At 37.9% G+C, this 22,319-nt stretch overlaps 1 protein-coding gene across 11 annotated transcripts; it reads right to left on the reverse strand.

Annotated features, from left to right (window-relative positions):
- Positions 1 to 4,824: 4,824 nt before the first annotated feature.
- LOC130922608 (uncharacterized) lies at positions 4,825 to 22,294 on the reverse strand. Of its 11 annotated transcripts, none has more exons than XM_057847470.1 (8): positions 22,131 to 22,294; positions 20,418 to 20,727; positions 20,162 to 20,290; positions 6,659 to 6,980; positions 5,648 to 5,719; positions 5,517 to 5,579; positions 5,367 to 5,441; positions 4,827 to 5,303 (listed from the first exon to the last, which is right to left on the reverse strand). In XM_057847470.1, exons 3-8 carry the CDS (start codon positions 20,230 to 20,232, stop codon positions 5,172 to 5,174), a joined length of 735 nt encoding a protein of 244 aa, XP_057703453.1. In that variant the 5' UTR covers positions 20,233 to 20,290; positions 20,418 to 20,727; positions 22,131 to 22,294; the 3' UTR covers positions 4,827 to 5,171. The 11 variants fall into 11 exon arrangements, with proteins under 11 accessions (XP_057703457.1, XP_057703453.1, XP_057703455.1 ...); XM_057847472.1 differs by having other exon boundaries at positions 20,162 to 20,294; XM_057847471.1 differs by having other exon boundaries at positions 20,162 to 20,294; positions 20,385 to 20,727.
- Between the last annotated feature and the right edge of the window lie 25 nt (positions 22,295 to 22,319).

Below are 22,319 nucleotides of genomic sequence, written 5' to 3' on the forward strand. Positions count from 1 at the left end.
ACATCACTTTTTGGCACTATCCAAAACAGGTTAAAGACAAAAAAGCATCTTTTGGCATGCCCTACACTATGTACAGATTCTCGTCTACTTTTGTGGAACAAATTTAGACTGTCAGTGAAAGAGTGAATCACCATTAAATCAATGTTTGTAAAATTTTCAGGACTGCATAAAAAACATTGTTTCTAAAAGTGATCCAAATTTCTTTTCTTCTTTTCTTACAGCAACTAGTTCTACAGGGATCTGGGGTCGACAATATAAATAGCCCGGACGTACTTCTAAAAACCGTCAGGCCTACCAGTATGCTCCAATGACTGGCCCGATAATGCGTCGATTAAAAAAAAAAAAAAATCTCATTTCACATTAACTACCAGTGGTTCTGTGTTTTGATGACGTTACGCTATCCCAGTCAAAGACAACCTTATAGTCTATGCAGGGAGCAGTTGTTCTCCGTGGAGCGTAAAAACACCTCATCCGCTCGCTCGCGAACTTGCGCAACCTGATTACTGCTGCTGATTATCAGCATCTCAGTACCCATCTCACGTTATACTACAAGACGACCTGTTTCTGAAACCCCCAGCTCCCAGCTAAGTACTGGGTGGGGAAAAAAGACCACTCAAGAATGAAATAGTCATCGGAAGAGTTGAGGGAAAGCAAAATCCAATATGAAAAGAAAAGGGAGAGAAAGTTTCAGCCCCAGTGGCAAGACCGCTGGAATTGGCTCGGCTAAGTTGAGACAAAAATTGTTTACTGTGTGGTGAGCAGATCAATACCTATATAGATTCAGATTCAGAGATTTATTTGTCATTGACACCAGCTCTCACAAGATGACAACAGATGACAACCATTCCATTCGATGAGTGAGCATCGGGCCACTCCAGACGTTCCGCGACGCCAACTTCTCTCTCCAGAAATTACAGAGCAAGTTACAAGTATTGCAGTTACAGACATTACAGGACACACATATATCATGCAACAAAGAAGGGATATGACACAACGCACAGGTCACGTGCAGGGATTTTTTTTGTAGGAAAAAAAGGAGAACTACCAGTCATGGCTGGAGGAGGAGGAGGGGGGCGGTGATAGTAAGAAAAAGGCGGTGGCGGACTGGAGGGTGGAGGTTGTGCGTGAGTGTGTGTATGCACAAGTGTATCAGTATCTGTATGTGTCTGTAGACAAAATAAGAGTCACAGGGCCCTGCGACCGGCCTAGGGAAGGGAATCAAGAGCAAAAGATGGCCGCGGCTCTCTCCAGGAGAAGGGGGGGGGGGGGGGGGGGGGGTGTAAGGGTGTTCGAGAAAGGGAAAGGAAAATTATAATTGAATTAAGCCGAATAAGTGATATGTCCAAATACAGTTGGTCTTCAAATTCGCGCTCCTCAGGGTGTAGGTGAGACCTCCGGTCCCTTAAGTCATTGCCAATAGTCGCGGTCTGTCTTGACAATTCTGTCACCTGGCGCAAGGTAACATCCACTTTTCTCCATCCTTCCTCGGACCGAACCGTGAGTCCATGGAACCAATTCTTGATCCGAGCCTCGACGCGGTCCTCCAATGCCTTGAATCGTACCGTTTGATCCGTGGTCAATTTGTTGATTTCCTTGAAAGCTGCCGTCTTGGAAACTTTCCGGTAGAGCAGGGCTCCTCCTAAGCCAAGCAGAAGGAACCCCACGACCGTCATGCCAAACAGCCAAATATCCTCTATATCTTCCACAGATAGGACAGTAAGACACGCTGGCTTCCAGTGATCCCATGAATCTCTCACGTAACCAGCGGCTAAGGTACCATCTGGGCAGGAAGGCTCTCCTGGTGCACCGTGTCTTGTTGAAAAAAATCTTGTCAATTGCGCAGAGAGACCAACTAATCAGATCCTTTTTCGTATGAGACACCAGCAACAGTTGATCCACAGAGGAAATACAAAAAAAGCATCGAAGATAGCAGCAGAAGCAGCAGGAGCAGGGAGGAAACACGTCCGCCCCCGTCGAACGCAGGAAGAAGAAACATACGCAGACAAGTAAGTTGGAGAAAAGTTAATGAGTATGAAACCTGTGGTATGATTATACGTGATAATTCATCCTCCGTGACTATGGAGAAATTAGCATCAAAACGAGCCCGCTCGGGCCCGCATCCACCTGGAGCTCCCAAGAAAGAATATTTTTTTGTGTCTCCAGAAAACATTGAAATATGTGTAAGTGGTCAGTGAATTCGATTTGTGTTTATTCATGTATACTGGAGTGATAATGGCGATTATGGAATTGGAATAGGATTATTTGCACTAGATTCATGTTTTTGCACCGTTTTGCTGCACGTTTCATTAAATTTACCTAAAAAAAAATGTTATTCATGTTATTTAAGCAAATTGTTCTTTTTTGTGATTATTGGGATCAATAACTGGCGTGTTGACCTGGGCCAGTGGTTTTGATAGTTGGGCCATTGAACTTCAAAGGCTAATTTCCCCTATTGTCTATCCCTGAGGAATCTATTTTTACTGACATATTCCCCGCCAAAAAATCCAGCATATGCTGGTTTCTGGACTAGCAAAACCAGTGCAACACAGCAAATGGAGTAGAATTTTGCTGGATTTGTTGGTATTGGTATGGTCATGTTGCTTAAAAATGCTTTAAAAAATAAAAGATGTAAAAGTAAAAAAAAATTCAATCACCCTTAAATATAAGTCAAATGTAAAAAGAAAATACATTTCGCTTGTTGGTAAGTACGGGTTGACTGCGTTCAAATGGTTTATTAAACTTCTACATTCGAATTGTGATGCAGATTTCCGCATTAGCAACAGGTTGTAATGTACATTTTTGTGCAAATGTAGATTATATGAGGAGTGCTGCAGTAGAAACTATTGCAGTAGAAGCATCTGATGGTGAATGCTGTCACGTTTTGTCAATGAGCTGCCTTGCCACGTTTCGTATTGCCATGTTTGAGCTAATCGTTTCCTGATCAATTATTTTAGTTTATAGTAGGGCATCTATCCAAACCAATAAAGTCAACCTTTCGTTGTAGGCAGTGCAATAAAAAAGGGGGATGGGGGGGGGGGGGGGGGGGGAAGATAATATACAGACACTTACTGCTGAACCTTTGGTATTCATCCATGGTAGGAGCATCATCGAGAAGTATTTAAACAGCAAAAGAAGAAATATCCTCAATTAGGTGCAGTTTAACTTCAACACTATTTACAAACAAAACAATTTACACAATAATTCACTTTACAGGTTAAAATTGTATTGCAGTAACCAGGGATGAGTAGAAAATTGAAAAATAATAACAGGAACAACCAGGATATGAGTAGAGTATTGCACTATGAAGAAAAAAAAAAAAAAATTAAAAACTTGTCTATGTTGATTGATGTGCTCATTTATATTAAAATTATTAAAATGAATATTGTAGGCCTTGAATTATATATTATAGTGATATTGCATTAAATTGACAATTATTTGCAACTCTATAAGGTATTATACGTTGTAATAATGACAATTTACCATAATATTGTGACAACTGACCGTACACTGCTGGCCAAAAGTATTGGCACCCCTCCAATTCTGTCAGATAATGCTCAATTTCTCCCAGAAAATGATTGCAATTACAAATGCTGTAATATCTTCATTTATTTTGCTTTTAATAAAAAACTACAAAAGAGAATGAAAAAAAAAAAAAAAAAAAAATCATAATTTTACAGAAAAGGGCCAGACAAAAGTATTGGCACCCTCAGCCTAATACTAGGCAGCACAACCTTTAGACAAAATAACTGCGAACAACCGCTTCCGGTATCCATCAATGAGTTTCTTACAACGCTCTGCTGGAATTTTAGACCATTCTTCTTTGGCCAACTGCTCCAGATTGAAAGGGCGCCTTCTCCAAACTGCCATTTTCAGATCTCTCCACAGGTGTTCAATGGGATTGAGGTCTGGACTCATTGCTGGCCACTTTAGAAGTCTCCAGTGCTTTCTCTGAAACCATTTTCTAGTGCTTTTTTAAGTGTGTTTTGGGTCATTGTCCTGCTGGAAGACCCATGACCTCTGAGGAAGACCCACCTTTTCTCACACTGGGCTCTACATTATGCTGCAAAATTTGTTGTTAGTCTTCAGACTTCCTAATGCCATGCACATGGTCAAATAGTACAGTGCCAGAGGAAGCAAAGCAACCCCAAAACACCAGGAAAACCTCTGTCATGTTTGACTGTGGGGACCGTGTTCTTTTCTTTGAAAGCCTTGTTTTTTTCCCTGTAAATTATATGTTGATGCCTTTTCCCAAAAAGCTCTAATTTTGTGTCATCTGACCAGAGAACATTCTTCCAAAACGTTTTGGCTTTCTCGGTTAAGTTTTGGCAAACTCCAGCCTGGCTTTTATGTCCCTGGGACAGAGGTGGGGTCTTCCTGGGTATCCTAACATAGAGTCCCTTTTCATTCAGATAGTACGGGTTGACACTGTTGTACCCTCGGACTGCAGGACAGCTTGAACTTGTTTGGATGTTAGTCGAGGTTATTTAGCAACCATCCGCACAATCTTTGTTGAAATCTCCTGTCACTTTTTCTTTTACGTCCACATCTATTGAGGTTAGCCACAGTGCCAAGGTACATTTACACTTATTGATGACACTGCTCACGGTAGACACAAACATTCAGGTCAATGGAGATGGACTTGTAGCCTTGAGATTGCCCATGCTTCCTCACAGTTTTGCTTCTAAAGTTCTCAGACAGTTCTTTGGTCTTCTTTCTTTTTTCCAAGCTCAATGTGGTACACAAAAGGTCACAGGACAGAGGTTGAGTCAATCTTAATCCATTTTAACTGGCTGCAAGTGTGATTTAGTTATTGCCACCTCCTGTTATGTGCCACAGGTAAGTAACAGGTGCTGTTAACACAAGAATTTTTGCCAGAATCCTTTTCCAATCCTTTTATTAGGCCCAGTTTTGTGTAAAATGATAATGATTTTTCCCCCCATTCTCTTTTGTGTTTTTTCATTGCAAGCAATATAAATGAAGATATTACCACCAAAGCATTTATAGTTGCAATCATTTTCTGGGAAAAACTGAGCATTATGTGACAGAATTGCAGGGAGGCCAAACTTTGAAATGAAGGGTTCTTTGAAACATCTCACACATTAAAAAAGCATGCATTTTAGGTTAATTCGATGGCTGGGATGTAAAATAACATCCAACTCTGGAATGATCCATCATTTGACACATTTGTAGTTTCTCTGCTTAAGATGTGCTTTGTTCATTGCGTGTATTCTTACCAGAGGAGCAGGAGCATTCGGATCACTGACAGGCCACTCGAGGGGTAGGTGCTGATTGTTGATATACTGCTGAAAGAGTAGGCGTTCATTACAGCATACTTATTATTTTCCTTCAAGATGTGTTTTATTTACTGCGTGCAGATGAGTAGGAGCATTCAGTTCATTGACATGCCACTCGTAGGGTAGGTGCTGATTGTTCATATAATGCTGAAAGAGTAGCCGTTCATTACAAAATATATTTTTTCCTTCAAAATGTGCTTTATTTACTGCATGTATTCTTACCATAGTAGGAGCATTCGGTTCATTAACAGGCCACTCGAAGGCTAGGTGCTGATTGTTTATATACTGAAGGAATATACAAAATACATATAAGTTTTTCCCTTCTTTGTTTTGTTCAGTGCGTGTGTTCTTACCAGAGGAGTAGGAGCATTCGCGTCATTGACAGGCCACTCATAGGTGATTGATTGCTGATTGTTCATATACTGCTGAAAGAGTGGCCATTCATTACAAATGTATATTATATTTTCCCTTCATAACACATTCTTTGCAGTTTCAATTGAATTGCACAGGTTATAGTTCATGTTTTTGAGCAGTGGCTGATGCAATGTGCCAATACGTCCGTAGATGGTTTTACATTTTAGGGCCTTCCATATTTGCATGCACATTTGGCCTGGTAATTTTTAAAACCATTTTAATTGACATGCAATTTTCACTTGCGATATCTGCTTACTGTTCCCAGCGATTTTGTATCCAGTAAAGCAGTGTATTAACTGCTGACTCAAGAAAAACTATGTATTGTTTGATTATAGTAAAGATAGAACACCAATCAAAATTTATGCGAAATATTGAGGTAGCGGCACGGTGTAAGAGTAATAAGCACGTCCGCCTTACAGTTATGACAGCAAGGGTTGAATCTCAGGCGGCAGACTTCCTGTGTGGAGTTTGCTTGTTCTCCCTGTGTATGCTGGTACTCCCGTTTCCTCCCATATCCCAAAAACATACATGGTAGGCTGACTGGACACTGCACATTCTCCACAGCACACGTGTAACCCTTACGAGGATCAGTTTTACAGAAAACCAACATTATGTGGTGCATTTTATTGAAGGAAATAAATCTAACTGTTTGACACCTATAGAAAACCAAAGTTGACCCTTTGCACTCACAGATGGTAAATAGTGTTATACTTATATAGCGCTTTTCGAGCCCTATTATTAGTCAACAGGTTTGCACATAATGCGGTTCTTTGGGCCATACTCATTTGTTTTCACTCCACTAAAATGACGGGCCTGGAGATATATTTTTTCTATTCTGTCTACTACAATAAAAAAAGAAAACAATTCTTTGAACGTGAGTAAACCCATCATTTCAGTAGGGTATCAATTATCATCTCCGCTGTTAGTGCAATATCATAATGAATGCGCACCTGGTTGGTCGCATCACCAGCTGGTCCAATGTTCAGCTGAGATGGTTGCACGTGACCCTGATGCAGCTGAGTTCTGAAGCCCATGTTCATCACATTGTCTCCATGGATGAAACTGTTGAATGACCAAGAATACTGAGGTCCTGTGAACCCGGGCGGGGTGTCGAGCACGCTGGACACCGGCACGTTGGTTGGGTCAGTGGGTGTGGGGGGTGGTTGGGAGTCAGCATTGCCCAGGTAGCTCATTTCGTCCTGGGACTCGTAAGGAGGCGTAAGGAGCTCGTGCCACTTGTCCTCCACACCTCTTGACGTTGGTTCCATTTCACTGCAAAAATTGGGATTCTTGAAATACACCTTTCAGTTTTAATTCACTACTGTAGCCTCTGTTTTCAAACTTTTTAAACTGTTAGTACATTTTCAAATATGAAAATAAAATGTTAAATGCTACACTCTTTTACATTCAAATCAGTCATTTTTTGACTCTATCCAAAACAAGTTAAAGACAAAAACTGATTTTTTTTATTCATGCCAAGCACTACAGTGCTGGCCAAAAGTAATGGCACCTGTGCAATTCTCTCAGATACTGCTCAATTTCTCCCAGAAAAGGAGTGCAATTAGAAATGCTTTGGTAGTAAAATCTTCATTTACTTTGATTGCAATGAAAAAAACGCACAAGAGAATGGACATTTTTTTTAATCATTATTATTTTACACAAAACTCCAAAAATGGCCCGGAAATAAAGTATTGGCACCTTTTGGAAAATCATGTGATGCTTCTCTAATTTGTGTAATTAACAGCACCTGTTTCTTACCTGTGGCACATAACAGGTGGTGGCAATAACTAAATCACACTTGCAGCCAGTGAAAATGGATCAAAATTGACTCAACCTCTGTCCTGTGTCCTTGTACAGTGGGGCAAATAAGTATTTAGTCAACCACTAATTGTGCACGTTCTCCCACTTGAAAATATTAGAGAGGCCTTGAGGTTTACCCATGTTGACAATTACAGGCCTCTCTAATATTTTCAAGTGGGAGAACGTGCACAATTAGTGGTTGACTAAATACTTATTTGCCCCAATGTATATACCACATTGAGCATGGAGAAAAGAAAGAAGACCAAAGAACTGTCTGAGGACTTGAGAAGCCAAATTGTGATGAAGCATGGGCAATCTCAAGGCTACAAGTCCATCTCCTAAGACCTGAATGTTCCTGTGTCTACCATGCGCAGTGTCATCAATAAGTGTAAAGCCCATGGCACTGTGGCTAACCTACCTAGAAGTGGGCGGAAAAGAAAAATTGACGAGAGATTTCAACGGAAGATTGTGTGGATGGTGGATAGAGAACCTTGACTAACATCCAAACAAGTTCAAGCTGTCCTGCAGTCCGAGGGTACAACAGTGTCAACCCGTACTATCTGTCGGCATCTGAATGAAAAGGGACTCTATGGTAGGATACCCAGGAAGACCCCACTTCTGACCCAGAGACATAAAAAAGCCAGGCTGGAGTTTGCCAAAACTTACCTGAGAAAGCCAAAAACGTTTTGAAAGAATGTTCACTGGTCAGACAAGACAAAAGCAGAGCTTTTTGGGGAAGGGCATCAGCATAGAGGAAAAACATACAACATACAGGAAAACAAAACAATGCCTTCAAAGAAAAGAACATGGTCCCTACAGTCAAACAAGGCGGAGGTTCCCTGATGTTTTGGGGTTGGTTTGCTGCCTCTGGCACTGGACTGCTTGACCGTGTGCATGTCATTATGAAGTCTAAAGACTACCAACACATTTTGCAGCATAATGTAGGGCCCAGTGTGAGAAAGCTGGGTCTCTCTCAGAGGTCAGGGGTCTTTCAGCAGGACAATGACCTAAACACACACTTCAAAAAGCACTAGAAAATGGTTTGAGATAAAGCAGTGGCCAGCAATGAATCCCACAGAACACCTGTGGAGAGATCTGAAAATGGCAGTTTGGAGAGGGCACTCTTAAAATCTCAGAGACCTACAGCAGTTGGCCAAAAAAGAATGGTATAAAATTCCAGCATTGTAAGAATCTCATTGATGGGTACAGGAAGCAGTTGTTCGCGGTTATTTTGTCTAAAGGTTGTGCTACCAAGTATTAGGCTGAGGGTGCCAATACTTTTGTCCGGTCCATTTTTGGAGTTTTGTGTAAAATGATTATGATTTTTTTTTTTCATTCTCTTTTTGCAGCATTTGTAATTGCAATCATTTTCTGGAAGAAATTGAGCAATATCTGACAGAAGTGCAGGGGTGCCAATACCTTTGGCCAGCACTGTATGTACAGCCTCTCATCAACTTTTGGGAAACAAGTGTGAGTCATGAAGACTGATAAAGCAGGATTAATGTTTGTAAAATATTCAGAACTGCATTAAAAGAAACATTTTCAAAATAGTCAAAATTTGACTCATAACTCTGTTTATCTATTTAGTGTGAATTCCATCAATTTCTTACAGCAACTTGTTTTACAGGCTTCTGATTAAAATTATTTTTCCGCCATATTCCCTGCTATTCAATCCAGCATATGCTGGTTTCTGAACTCGCAAAACCAGTGCCGAAACAACCAAGGGTGTAGGTTTGGTCTCAACATTGGTAGGGACGATATAACAGCACATAACCTGCATGTACACTTTTTGCTGGGGACAAGACACTAATAAGACATAACATAACGGGGTTCAGGGCTACATTTCTCAATTAATAGATAGGCTAAATTATCAATGCAAAATAAATATGGATTGACTTATACCAACTTTCATGTGTGATACACCTTTCAAACCTTTCTTTTCAAAATCTAGAAATGAAACATTTTAAATTTCCAAAACAAATGTCTGGATTTTATTAGCAAACTTATATGGCAATATTTGAACATAAATTATATTAACATACAAAATAAATACAAACTTGTTTATAATCTCTTAACTATCCAAGAATGCCAAAAATAAACATTTGTCCTAAGAACACTCGACATTGTCTAAAAAAAATTAAATACAGCGTATTTTTCGGACTATAAGTTGCACCTGAGTATGGGTCGCACCAGCCCAAAAAATGCGTACTGAAGAGGGAAAAAAAAAAACATAAGTCGCACAGGAGTATAAGTCACCTTTTTGCGGGAAATTTACTTGATAAAATCCAACACATAGACCAGATATGTCATTTTGAAAGGCAATTTAAAATGAAAATACATAGAGAACAACATGCTGAATAAGTGTACAGTACGATAATGTTACATGATGCATGAACAACGAAATGCGAACGTGGCCGGTATGTTAACGTAACATAGCTATTAAGAGTTATTCAGATAACTATAGCATAAAGAACATGCTAACAAGTTTACCAAACCATCAGTGTTCACTCCAAAACACCAAAATAACATGTGAAATGATTTAATAATGTGTTAATAATTTCACACATAAATCGCTCCAGAGTATAAATCACACCCCCAGCCAAACTAAGAGAAAAACTGTGACTTATAGTCCGACAAATACGGCACTTCAGGGTATAACAAAAATACATGAAAACAGAGCCTTCATTAATGTAAAGTTTTTGTCCACAAGCACAGCTCAACTCAACAAAAAACTTTATACCTCGTCTCTGATTAATGTAAGTTAATCTGGAAAAAATGCACTGGCGCAAATAAAAGTATTTTGAAATACTGTAGAATATTAATACATTTGAAATAGTCATCAGCCAATCAAATGTGCATTTGAGAGGAAAAATGGCACATTCAGCAAGTGAAAAAGGGTAAATTACGATCTGAACATTCGAAAAATAATTCACTTAATAATAAAAACATATGGGAAGACAATCTAAATGACCTATCTATATAAGCGAAGTCATTATACAGGGTGATTCAAAAACAATGTGCCAAAACCATTGCGGTATATTTAAAAATTACAATAAAAAAAAAAAAACAATAAATAACTAGCTGGATACAAGTATTGTATATCATTTTAAGTTTTTAATTCATCTTTTACAAATGCTCAATGTGACTACCATAAGCGGCACGGACAACATCAAGCCGATATGACTTTTAATTTGTATTAAAACATTTACTAATTAATAGTAATTATTTAATAATTCAGTGAATTTCAATAATTTCAAAATGAGTAAATGCATGATGATTTTGGTATTCTTTTTGAATACCCCTGTTTAATGCAAATAAGGTTGGTTAAAAGTTGGTGGGGACAATGTGAGCATCCTGAAACGGCAAAAATAAATTCATATTCAGCATGTTGTTCTCTATTGTATTTTTATTTTAAATTGCCTTTCAGGATGACATATCTGTTCTATGTGTTGAATTTTATCAAGTAAATTTCCCGCCAAAATGCGACTTATACTCCTGTGCGACTTATGTTTTTTTTTCCCTCTTCATTACGTATTTTTGGGCTGGTGCGACTTATACTCAGGTGCAACTTCTGGTCCGAAAAATACATTATATGTATTTTTTTTTGGGCAATGTCGAGTGTTCTTAAGACAAATGTTTATTTTTGGCATTTGCTCGGTAGTGTTATTTCCCTACCGCCCCTTCCTTGCTGTGTTTTGGGAGTGGTTTGGTATTGTTAATTTAAAATGCATTTAAAAAAAAAAAAAAAATCAAAAAATATATATATTAATAAAATAATGAATCTCAAGCTTATTTTTAAATATCAATAAAATGTCAGCGTAAAATGCATTTCGTAAATTACATTTCCAGTTCTCATTCATAAATTACCTGAAAGAAGCTTGACTTGATATGAAGTGCAACTTATTCAAAACAATGCTGGATAAACTTTATGCGTTCAAATGGTGTACTAGAAAGTGAACGTAGTGCTTCTCAAATTCCAGGAAATTATGTCAATACTCACCAAGGGTGGCTAATAAATTTATGTGCTAGCTAGCATGAGAACAGTGTGTGCACATGAAGATCGTTAACTACACTTGGAGAACTACCTAGAAGCATCTTATGGTGAACGCAGTTTACCGCGTGTTGTCAAAGAATATCTTTGTCACGTTTCGTGTTGCCATGGTTACGTTCGAGCTAATCTTCAGTATGCTCTGCGTTGCTGACGTCTGCATTTTCTTTGATCAGCTCTTTAGTTCAAAATCGGGCATCTTTCCAAAACATTAAAGTCAGCCTTCCGCTGTAGGTGGCGCAATTAAAAAAAAAAGAGTGGAAAAAAGAAAAAGGGGAAAGTCAACATACAGAAAGCTAGTTGAGCAACTGCTCTAACATTAGCTGCTATAGTTAGCAAACGCGAGTATTCCAGATAAATGATAGTAGGAGTTTAAATATACTTACTGCGGAATCTTCGGTGTTCATCCATGGATTTAGAAGCACCACCGGGAGGCATTTATACAGGATAAACAGAATATCCTCAATTAGTTGCAGTTCTTCCAGTATGATAATTGATTATGATTTAATTTGTGAATATCACAGCAGGTAGCAAGTTCAACGTGTACTAATGAAAATGACAATTATTTTTCAACAACACGTTCTAACTAAAACGAGTTACACAATTGTTCACTTTACAGCTTTATCATTACACACACAACAGGTAAAGAGAAGCTTATTGCAGACACCAGAAACAAGTAAAAAATGTAAAAATACAGACAGGAAAATAGTGACTAAAACATCCGCAGTCTAACAAAATATGAGTAGAGTATTGAGCATTTATTGAAAATAATAATTCAATTAATAGTCTATAAAATGTTAATCGAAGTGTTCATTTTCGTTTTATTAAAAGCTAAGAGGATATTTTATGACATACAGTGAGAAAAATAAGTATTTGAACACCCTGCGATTTTACAAGTAGCCAACTCCCACTTAGAAATCATGTGGGGGTCTGAAATTTGGGGTTTGTGGTGCGTCCCCTCGTGCCATCCCTGGGTTGGCGCGTCTCCGCTGGTCCGCGTGGCTGTCGCGCGCTTGGTGGGGCTCGCATGCGGCTGGATGTGACAGGGCAAGCTCGGGTGGGGGGATCCGGTGCCAGGAGTGGCGGGGTAGGGTCGGTCACCAACGGGCTCACACTCACATGAGATTCACACGATTACTGGGTTCCAGCACTACTTAATTTGCTTATGTTATGTAACATATTTTTGTATTTGAAGTACATTTTTTGTTCAATTTTCACACTACTTTCTTTAGGCGACAAAACTTTTGTCTTGCCAAAATTTGACCTTTATGTCTTCATTAAATGATCAATCTTTTTTCAGTTATACAAATATGTTTTTGTATATTCAACATCATTTGGGAGGGTCTTAGCTTTCATATGAGCCATTTCTGAAACCAATTGAATAATTAAAAGTCAGGTTATTAGCAATTGTTTCTACAAAATGGACAAGCGACAAGACTTTTGTCAGGGACTGTAGACTCCCCCACCCCTGTCCCCCTCTTTCCCTGGTCAACAGGCGCCCCACATTATGTCAATCAGAAATACATCTAGCTGACGATAGCACCAACATATTAGTAGTTAGTGTAGATGTTCAAATGTATTGCTTGTTGTTGTTTGTTTGTGTTTCCTTTCTTTCTTCTCTTATGTTTCTTTTCTTCTGTTCCCCAATAACCCCTTCCTGTTAACTGCTTTGTCATAATAAACTTATTACTATAAACTTTATTAAAACTGTTCAGACCAACCGGGGACTTAACTTCCATTCTCCGTGTCAAAAAGCTGGACAGGACAGGTTAAAAAAAAAAAAAACTGTTCAGACCAACCGGGGACTTAACTTCCATTCTCCGTGTCAAAAAGCTGAACAGGACAGGTTAAAAAAAAAAATCCAGGAATCGCGGTGTATGATTTTTTTTTAAAACATTTTTTTATGATACTGCTGCAAATAAGTATTTGAACACCTGTCTATTAGCTAGAATTGTGAGCCTCAGGGCATAGACTTCATAACCTATTGACATGACACAGGAAACGGGGCCAATTCTTAAATTCAAATATTTACAAAACCAAAGCTGCTACTGACCTAAAACCAAAATAAGCACCTACCTTAGAGATACCTTAGATATGAGTCTCCATGAGCAGCGCGGCATCAAAAAATTCAAAGTCGTTCCCTTATAAAATCCCGATTATTTTTATACAAGTATAACACAACTTAAAATGGCTATAACAGTCTCAGATTTTACACCAGATGCACAAAAATCACCAAATGCAGAGATAATCACCTACATTTTCAGGATCAATTGCAATATTTAACATATCATATTTTACTTTTTGCAAGTTTTCAACAGCTGATAAATCACTCAATTTAACATAAGAAACTTAATACTTGAGGAAAACATGCAGAATCAATTATAAATAAAATGTAAATAGATTATTAATAAATTCTATGTACAATCATAACTAGATAGAATAGCCCTGTATTATCATTATACACTATATAGTGTTAGCGAATGAGGCTAGTGGCCGCCTGGCATAAAAGGAGCTTTTCTGGCGAAAATTATTGTGAATAAATGCCTAAATCCCTGAATTCTTCATAGATATGGACGTAAAACAGTCTCGATTCTTGGTCAAAAGCAAAGAAACCGTGCAGTTAGCATTTATTTTACATATATTGACGAAATACTATGCTACTATGTTAGCGAATGAGGCTAGCGGCCGCCTGGCGTAAACAGCTTTTGTGGTGAAAAATCTTGTGAATAAATGCTTCAATCCCTGAAATCTTTATAGTAGGGCTGTCATAATTATCGCGTTAACGGGCGCTAATTATTTTCTTAATTAATCACATTAAAATATTTGACGCAATTAACGCAGATGCCCCGCTCAGACAAATTTAAATGACAGTCCAGTGAAACGCTCACTTGTTAATTGTGTTTTATGGAGTTTTGCCGCCCTCTGCTGGTGCTTGGGTGCGGCTGATTTTATAGGTTTTCAGCACCCATGAGCATTGTGTAAGTAATTATTAACATCAACAATGGCATGCTACTAGTTTATTTTTTGACTGAAAATTTTACAAATTTTATTAAAACGAAAACATTAAGAGGGGTTTTAATATAAAATTTCTATAACTCGTACTAACATTTTTCTTTTAAGAACTACAAGTCTTTCTATCCATGGATCGCTTTAACAGAATGTTAATGTTAATGCCATCTTGTTGATTTATTGTTACAATAAACAAATACAGTCCTTATGTACCGTATGTTGAATGTATATATCCATCTTGTGTCTTATCTTTCCATTCCAACAGTAATTTACAGAAAAATATGGCATATTTTATAGATGGTTTGAATTGCAATTAATTGCAATTAATTACGATTAATTAATTTTTAAGCTGTAATTAACTCGATTAAAATTTTTAATCGTTTGACAGCCCTACTTTATAGATATGGACATAAAACAGTCGATTCTTGGTTAAAAGTAAACTATGAGGCTAGTCAGTTACAAAAATTAGCCGCCTCCATGTGTAAACAAAGAAGAAAATTCCTGCGAATAAATGCTTCAATCACGCATGCACGGTACGAAAAATATAATATTCCTCCTATAATAATCCTCGAACAAATAACTCCTCTTGTATGCGGTACAACTTTCGTAGTTAAATCCAATCGTAAGTAAATCTAAGGTTAAATCCGACATGAGCGTGTGCCGTCTTCGGCCATTACTAAATGAAGCTCGGCCCCCTCTGATAAGGCGTCACACAAAAAATGACGACGTGAAACGTCAATAGTGATGTGTATGCTCAGAGACCTGTTAGTTGCCTTTAAAAAGTCCAAACGTCTGACTTTTTGACCTGTTTGGGGCGGTTAGCTGCACATAAACACCTGTCCACCCCATAAAATCCAGAAGACTCCAGTGACCAACATGGCCAAGGAGGCCAAAGAGCTATCCAGACACAGAATTGTAGACCTATACAAGGCTGGAAAGGGTTACGGGGCAATTGCCAAGCAGCTTGGTGATTAAGATCCACCTCTGGAGCAATTATTAGAAAATAGAAGAAGCTAAACATGACTGTCAATCTCCCTCGTAGGGTCTCATTGATCCTAAGAATGATGAGGAATCAGCCAAGAACTACACAGGAGCATCTGGTCATTGACCTGAAAGGAGCTGGGACAACTATTTCCTAAGTTACTGACGATAATACACTAAGGCGTCATGGTTTAAAATGATGCATGGCACGGAAGGTTCCCCTTTTTAAACCAGCACATGTCCAGGCCCGTTTTAAGTTTGCCAATCATATGTGATCAAAATTGAACTTTTTGGTCTTAATTCCACTATTAGTGTTTGAAAGAAGAATGAGGAGTTCCATCCCAAGAACACCATCCCTACTTTGAAGCATGGGGGTGGTAGCATCCATAGGCTGATTTTGACTTTTTGGGCAGGGGGGCACAACATGTTGATGACCTCGAAACGCAGTGTCAGCAATAGAATTATCTTACAAAAATATAATAATACCCTTGGGACAGCAATACTTTTTGCCAAGATTGTCATCCATTGAATATGGTACGCCCGCTGGTGGCCTGCCAACCCAGATAGCGGAACGACATTGAAAAGATGTTTGATCAACATTCCGCTATCGAGCTTACATCGTTGAATCAACGTTACTTTTGCACACTCAATTATTGTTGTTTAAATGTTGAAATTCTCAAATGCTGTTTAACCAAATAAAAGTAACAAACCAAAAGACTCAAAAACGTATTCACAACGGACTAAACAAAATTAGTGCATTCCTTTCGAGCACAATGCACTAAGCCACAGTCAAAAACTGTTCTGCCCTCCTACCATCCCGTGTCATGATTAGTTGTCATTTTAAGTGTACCGGGGCTGACTCCAGCTCAGTGGAAAGCAGCCCCTAGTGGCAAGGAGTAAAATGACAATAATAAGACAAATCAGGAATATGGCTCATACAAATTTTGACCCATTATAAAAAATATATTTTTTTGTTCATTTCATTCATTTTAGTTGTTTGTGTTAATGCTTTGCAACTTTTATAGACAATATTTTACAGGAAAACTATATATTAAAATCATATAGCCTATTAGCCAATAGGAAAGTCAATTACATGCAATGACACTTTTCTGCCATATGCTACCCATAATCCGCCTATGGTAGCATCATGCTTTGGTTTTTTTTTTCTCTGCACATGGGACTGGATGACTGCACTCTATTCAGGAGATAATGATGATGAGGGCCATGCATTGTGAGATTTTAGGGAATAACCTCCTTCCCTCGGATCATTGAAAATGGGTCGTGATTTGGTCTTCCAACATGACAATGGCATGAAGCAGACAGTCAGAATAACCAAGGAGTTTTTCGTAAAAAGCATATAAAGGTTATGGAAGGGCCAAGCCAGTCTCCAGACCTAACCCAATAGAAAACCCTTGGAGGAAGCTCAAACTCCATATTTCTCAGTGACAGCCCAGAAACCTAATAGATCTGGAAAAGATCTGTGTGGCGCAAAATCCCTGCGACAGTCTGTGCAAACCTGGTGAAAAGTTAAAGGAAATGTTTGACCTCTGTAATTGTAAACAAAGGCTACTGTACCAAATACTAACATTGATTTTCTCAGGTGTTCAAATACTTATTTGCAGCAGTATAATACAAATAAATTGTACAAAGGCTACTGTTCCAAATATTGAAATTTATTTTCTCAGATGTTCAAATACTTATTTTCATCAGTATAATACAAATAATTGGTTTAAAAAAAAACATACACTGTGATTTCTGATTTTTTGATTTTTTTTTCTGTCTTTAAATTGTCTCTCACGGTGGACCTGCATCTACTATGCAAATTTCAAACCCGGCCTCATTTTAAGTAGGACAACTGCCACGTGTTCAAATGCGTATTTCCCTCACTGTAAGTAACAAAGGAATATATAACTGAAATAAGTAACCACTTGATGAAGAATTTTGCCCAATTTTTATACAATTGTCTCGATAATTACTGTCAGTGAAATTAATCTAGCTGTGAGTGGTTGCATTTATGACTACTGTAAGAGGCCTTTAATTATATTATCAGTAATACTAACAAACAATATAATTCAATATATTATTTGCAGCACACTATAAGGTATTATATTTTTTAAAAATAGCATTATACTGTTATATTGTGAGCATTTACCAATGTCATATTCATGAAGCAAATCATTGCTATATTGGTGCAAATGGGTTAAAATGAAAGGTGCTTTGGTTTCCTCACACATTTCAAAAAGATGCATTTTAGGTTAATTTGATGAGTGGGATGTAAAATGCCCTAATTGTGGAATGACCCAACATTTGACACATCTGTAATTTTTCTGCAAAAGAGTTTTGTTCACTGTCTGTGTTCTTACGAGAGTGGTAGGAGCATTCGTTTCATTGACAGGCCGCTCAAAGTGTAGGCGCTGATTGTTCAGATGCCATTGAAAGAGTAGCCGTTCATTACAAAAACGTATTATAAATTATTTTCCTTTAGGATGTGTTTTTTTGTTGTTGTCCAGTGTGTTTTCTCACCAGAGGAGAAGGACCGATTGGGTCATTGACAGGCCACTCGAACGATTTGTGCTGATTGTTCATATACTGCAGAAAGAGTAGCTTTTCATTACAAAATACGTATTACCTATTTTTTCCCTTCATAACACATTCTTTGCAGTGGCTGCTACAAGTTACCTGATTACATCTGTAGAATTTATGATTACAGGTAGTCCCTGGGTTACGAGTACGCTGGCGACGTAACCCGTTTCGTACTTTATACATACGCAAGTCAGAATTAACCCTTTAAGTACCCCTAAAGACCCCCTATATCTCAAAATAACTACCTAAAAACGTGGATTATCCGTCATAATATTAAGATAATGTAAAAAAATAAGATCACGACTGGTGATAAAACTGTGGAAAAGACACTGTTACTGACAAAAAAAAAAAAAAAAAAAAACGACTGTAGAAAAAATGGCGGATGAGACTCCAGCATCGTCACGTCGAAATCATGTAAATCAAGTCCGTCAAACTGGGAACTACCTGTATTATTTATTTATTTATTTATTTTAACCACAGTTACTATTTAGGGCTTGATTATGCTCCATATATTGCATGCGCATTGAGCTTGGATTTTTTAAAAATTTATTTTTGGATTTTCCTGACATCCCATTTCGACTTCCTTGTCTTCCTACTGTTCCCAAAAATATTGTATTAAGTAGGGGAATTATTTGATTCACTGCTGATTTTGTAGTTCACAGATTGAAAAAACGAACTACAGTATTTAGATACTGTTTGCTTATAATAAAAGACGGAACACCAAATCAAAATTTGTGTAAAAAGAAAATATTGAGGTAGCCGCACAGCAGAAAAGTACCGTAATAAGCATGTCCGCCTCACAATTATGACATTAAGGGTTGAATCTCAGGGGCCAACATTTCTGCGTGGAGTTCATTTTCTGCATGAACTAGTTCAAATTGCAGTTCACAAATTTTAAAATGAACTGTTCAGTTCATAGTTCAAAATTTTGAACTAAAGGTCATGGTTCAAAAAATGAACTTTTGTTGTTCTATTGTAGTTATTTTTTTTTCTAATTTATTTATTATTATTATTATTATTTTTTTTTTACTTTTGTAGTTCTTCTCCCCAAAAACTGCTGTGAACTATTAATGACAGAGTTGATATTAGAACCGAAAACAGCAATTATTTTCTCCACTTAAACACCAAAAATGTGTCAGATTCATCTTCATATTTAATTTCAAATCTGTGTTGGCCCTGAGCTGTTCGTAAAACTCACTTAAATGTTGGTACTGGGCCAGAAATTGCAATTTTGCGGTTCTGCACATGTGCGCAACATTACAAACGACTTTGAATGTAGCGATTCCAAAGTAAACACCGAAAACTTTCTATGTACTTTCGTTTGGTTATTTACGCCGTATTCATGTTGCAGAAGTATGTTTATGATGCAAGTTTAACTCAATGTAAAAGAATGGTTATTCACCCCATCGGGAGCATAAGCTGCCATATTTGCTAAAACAACATACCCGTGACAGCCCCAAGCAGTTCATGAATGTGGTATACGGCCTGCGTGTCCCATGATTACCCTGGGTTCACACAGTGTTATATGATATCTAGTGAGATGTGTGCGAGACTTACGGTGCATAAAAAAGAGTCGACATCACATATACTGCAGTAGTCGCTATGTTCTTTGCAGCACAACACCAGTACTTGAAATTAACGAGGTTATGAACGCTGCTCACAACCGCAAGTTCAGAGTAATGTTCAGGAGACAAAAATATGATGCGTTCAGTTCACGTTTGCCCAAAATATGAACAATCGTTCATTGAACACGTTTATGCACAAAACTGCCTGTTTTCCTTCGTATCCCAAAAACATAAGGTATGCTGATTGGAAACTCCACATTCAGGTGTGATTGTCTATGTCAGCTATTTCAGGGTGCACCCTGCCTCCTGCATAGTTAACTAAGATACGCTCGAGCACACAAGTAACCCTTACCAGGATCAGTGATACAGAAAATGAACATTATTAAGGTTATGTGGTGCATTTTATTGTAAGAAATACATTAAATATTTGATCCCTATGCAAAACCAAACTTGACCTATGCACTCACAGATGAGCTGTTTCGTATTCGTAGCCACCAGGTTTGCTGCACACAATGAGGTTCTTTGGGCCAATACTCATTTGTTTTCATTCCCCAACATGACAGGCCTCGAGATAGGCCTTGGTCATTTGTGATATTCTGTCTACGACAATAATGCATACAAAGATAACAATTCTTTGAGTGAGTAAACTTACAATTTCAGTATGGTATGAATTATTACCTTAATTATTACCTCCTCTGTAAGTACAATATAATGAATGCGCACCTCGTTGGTGGCATCACCAGCTGGTCCAATGTTCAGCTGAGCTGGATGCATGGGACCATGATCCAGCGAAGCTATGTGGCCCATGTTCATCACATTGTCTCCGTGGATGGAATTGTCAGATGGCAAGGTATTCTGATGGCCAGTGAACATGGGCTGGGTGTTGTTGGTGGGGTCAGTGGGTGTGGGAGGAGGTAGGGTGTGAGCTTTGCCCTGGTCGTCTGTATCTTCCTGGGGCTCATAAATAGGCTGAAGAAGCTCATACCACTTCATCCCCTCCACCAAAGTCCCACTTGGCATCGGTTCCATTTTACTGCAAAAATAGAGATTCCTGAACGACACATTTCAAGTTTAATTCACTTCCAGTAGTTTTGTCTCTTTTTAAATTGGTATGCCTTTTTAAATATGCAAATAAGCTATGTTAAATTTTGAACATCGAAAATTGTGAACTGTTAGGTTTTATGACAGAGTTAAAAGATAATGAGAGGTCAATCAGTCATCATAGTCAATGAAAGAATTAGGTTACATTTTTATCCACAATACTTCCTATAAAACAATTACTCTGATACTCAAATGACAACATCCCATTTTTAGACACTTGCACAATGCACTACTGATACTCAAATGACAACATCCCATTTTTAGACACTTGCACAATGCACTATGTTATCGTTAATTTTTGGGGAGCAAAATTAAGACTCAGCCATTGAGCTAATGAAGCAGGGTTAAAGTTAAATATTCAGGACTGCGTTAAAAAAAAAAAAAAAACGTGTTTATAAAATAATCAAAATTTGACTAATGGCTCTACTTTCTGTTTTCCTATTTGGTGTTGATGTCAGCACTTTCTTACAGGAAATACATTTTATAAGATTCTAATTAAAATTATTTTTCTGCCATATTCCCTGCTAAGAAATCAATTTTATGGTAAATGGACAGTACTTATACAGCACATTTATCAACAAGGTTACCATGCCCAAAGTGGTTTACATTACAACACATTTACCCGTTCACACACACATTCACACACGTATGGTGCTGCTGTCATGCAAGGCGCTGCCAACCCATTGGGGGCAAATTAGGGTTCAGTGCCTTGCCCAAGGGCACTTCGACAGTGAGCAGTCGTAGCAGGATATCGAGCCGCGGCGCTGACCCTTGGGTAAAAGAACAACTCCAGCTATTTATCTATTTAATTAATTTTTTTTTTTTTTTTTAAGTGTAAAAGTAATAATCTACCCAAGCACAGTAAGGCAGCATTCAGGTACTATGCCCCTCACCTCCACAACAAGTTACCTGAATCGCTCAAGTTTGCATAAAGCATTAGCTCCTTTAAATATTGTTTACCATTGCCCAAATAGTTCAAACTTCCAAGTTTCAAGACTTTTGTTTTTCATTATTCATTTGTTTTTTGCTTTATTTCTCGTTCTTTTGTTTTAACATCTTGATGATTAAATGGGGATTTTTTAATGCAAAATTTTTTGTTATTATTTTCATGTGATGTCAAGCGTGTTGATTTGTGCTACAACAATAAATTTGCCTAAATTTAAAACATTTTCAAATATCAATAAAATGTAGCAATACATTACAATGCGTTTGTTACACATTCCAATTCTTTAATAATTCATTTGATGCATTAGCGGTATATATTAATCCATAATTTTGCGTGGGTTTGAAGACTTCCATGAATTATTTGATAGGCAAAATCACGTCAATACTCACCAAGCGTGGCTAATAAATTAACACAATATTAAATGAACAGGAGAACAGCATGTGTACATGTAGATCGTGAAAGTACACTAGTGGTACAGATTGTGCCCATGCACATCGTTAGGCGAACTACCAAGAAGCATATGGTGAACGCCGTTTGTCACGTGTTTTCAAAGAACATCTTTGTCACGTTTCTTGTTT

This window comes from Corythoichthys intestinalis, chromosome 10 (genome assembly GCF_030265065.1).
Source record: "Corythoichthys intestinalis isolate RoL2023-P3 chromosome 10, ASM3026506v1, whole genome shotgun sequence".
NCBI classification, from domain to species: Eukaryota; Metazoa; Chordata; class Actinopteri; order Syngnathiformes; family Syngnathidae; genus Corythoichthys; species Corythoichthys intestinalis.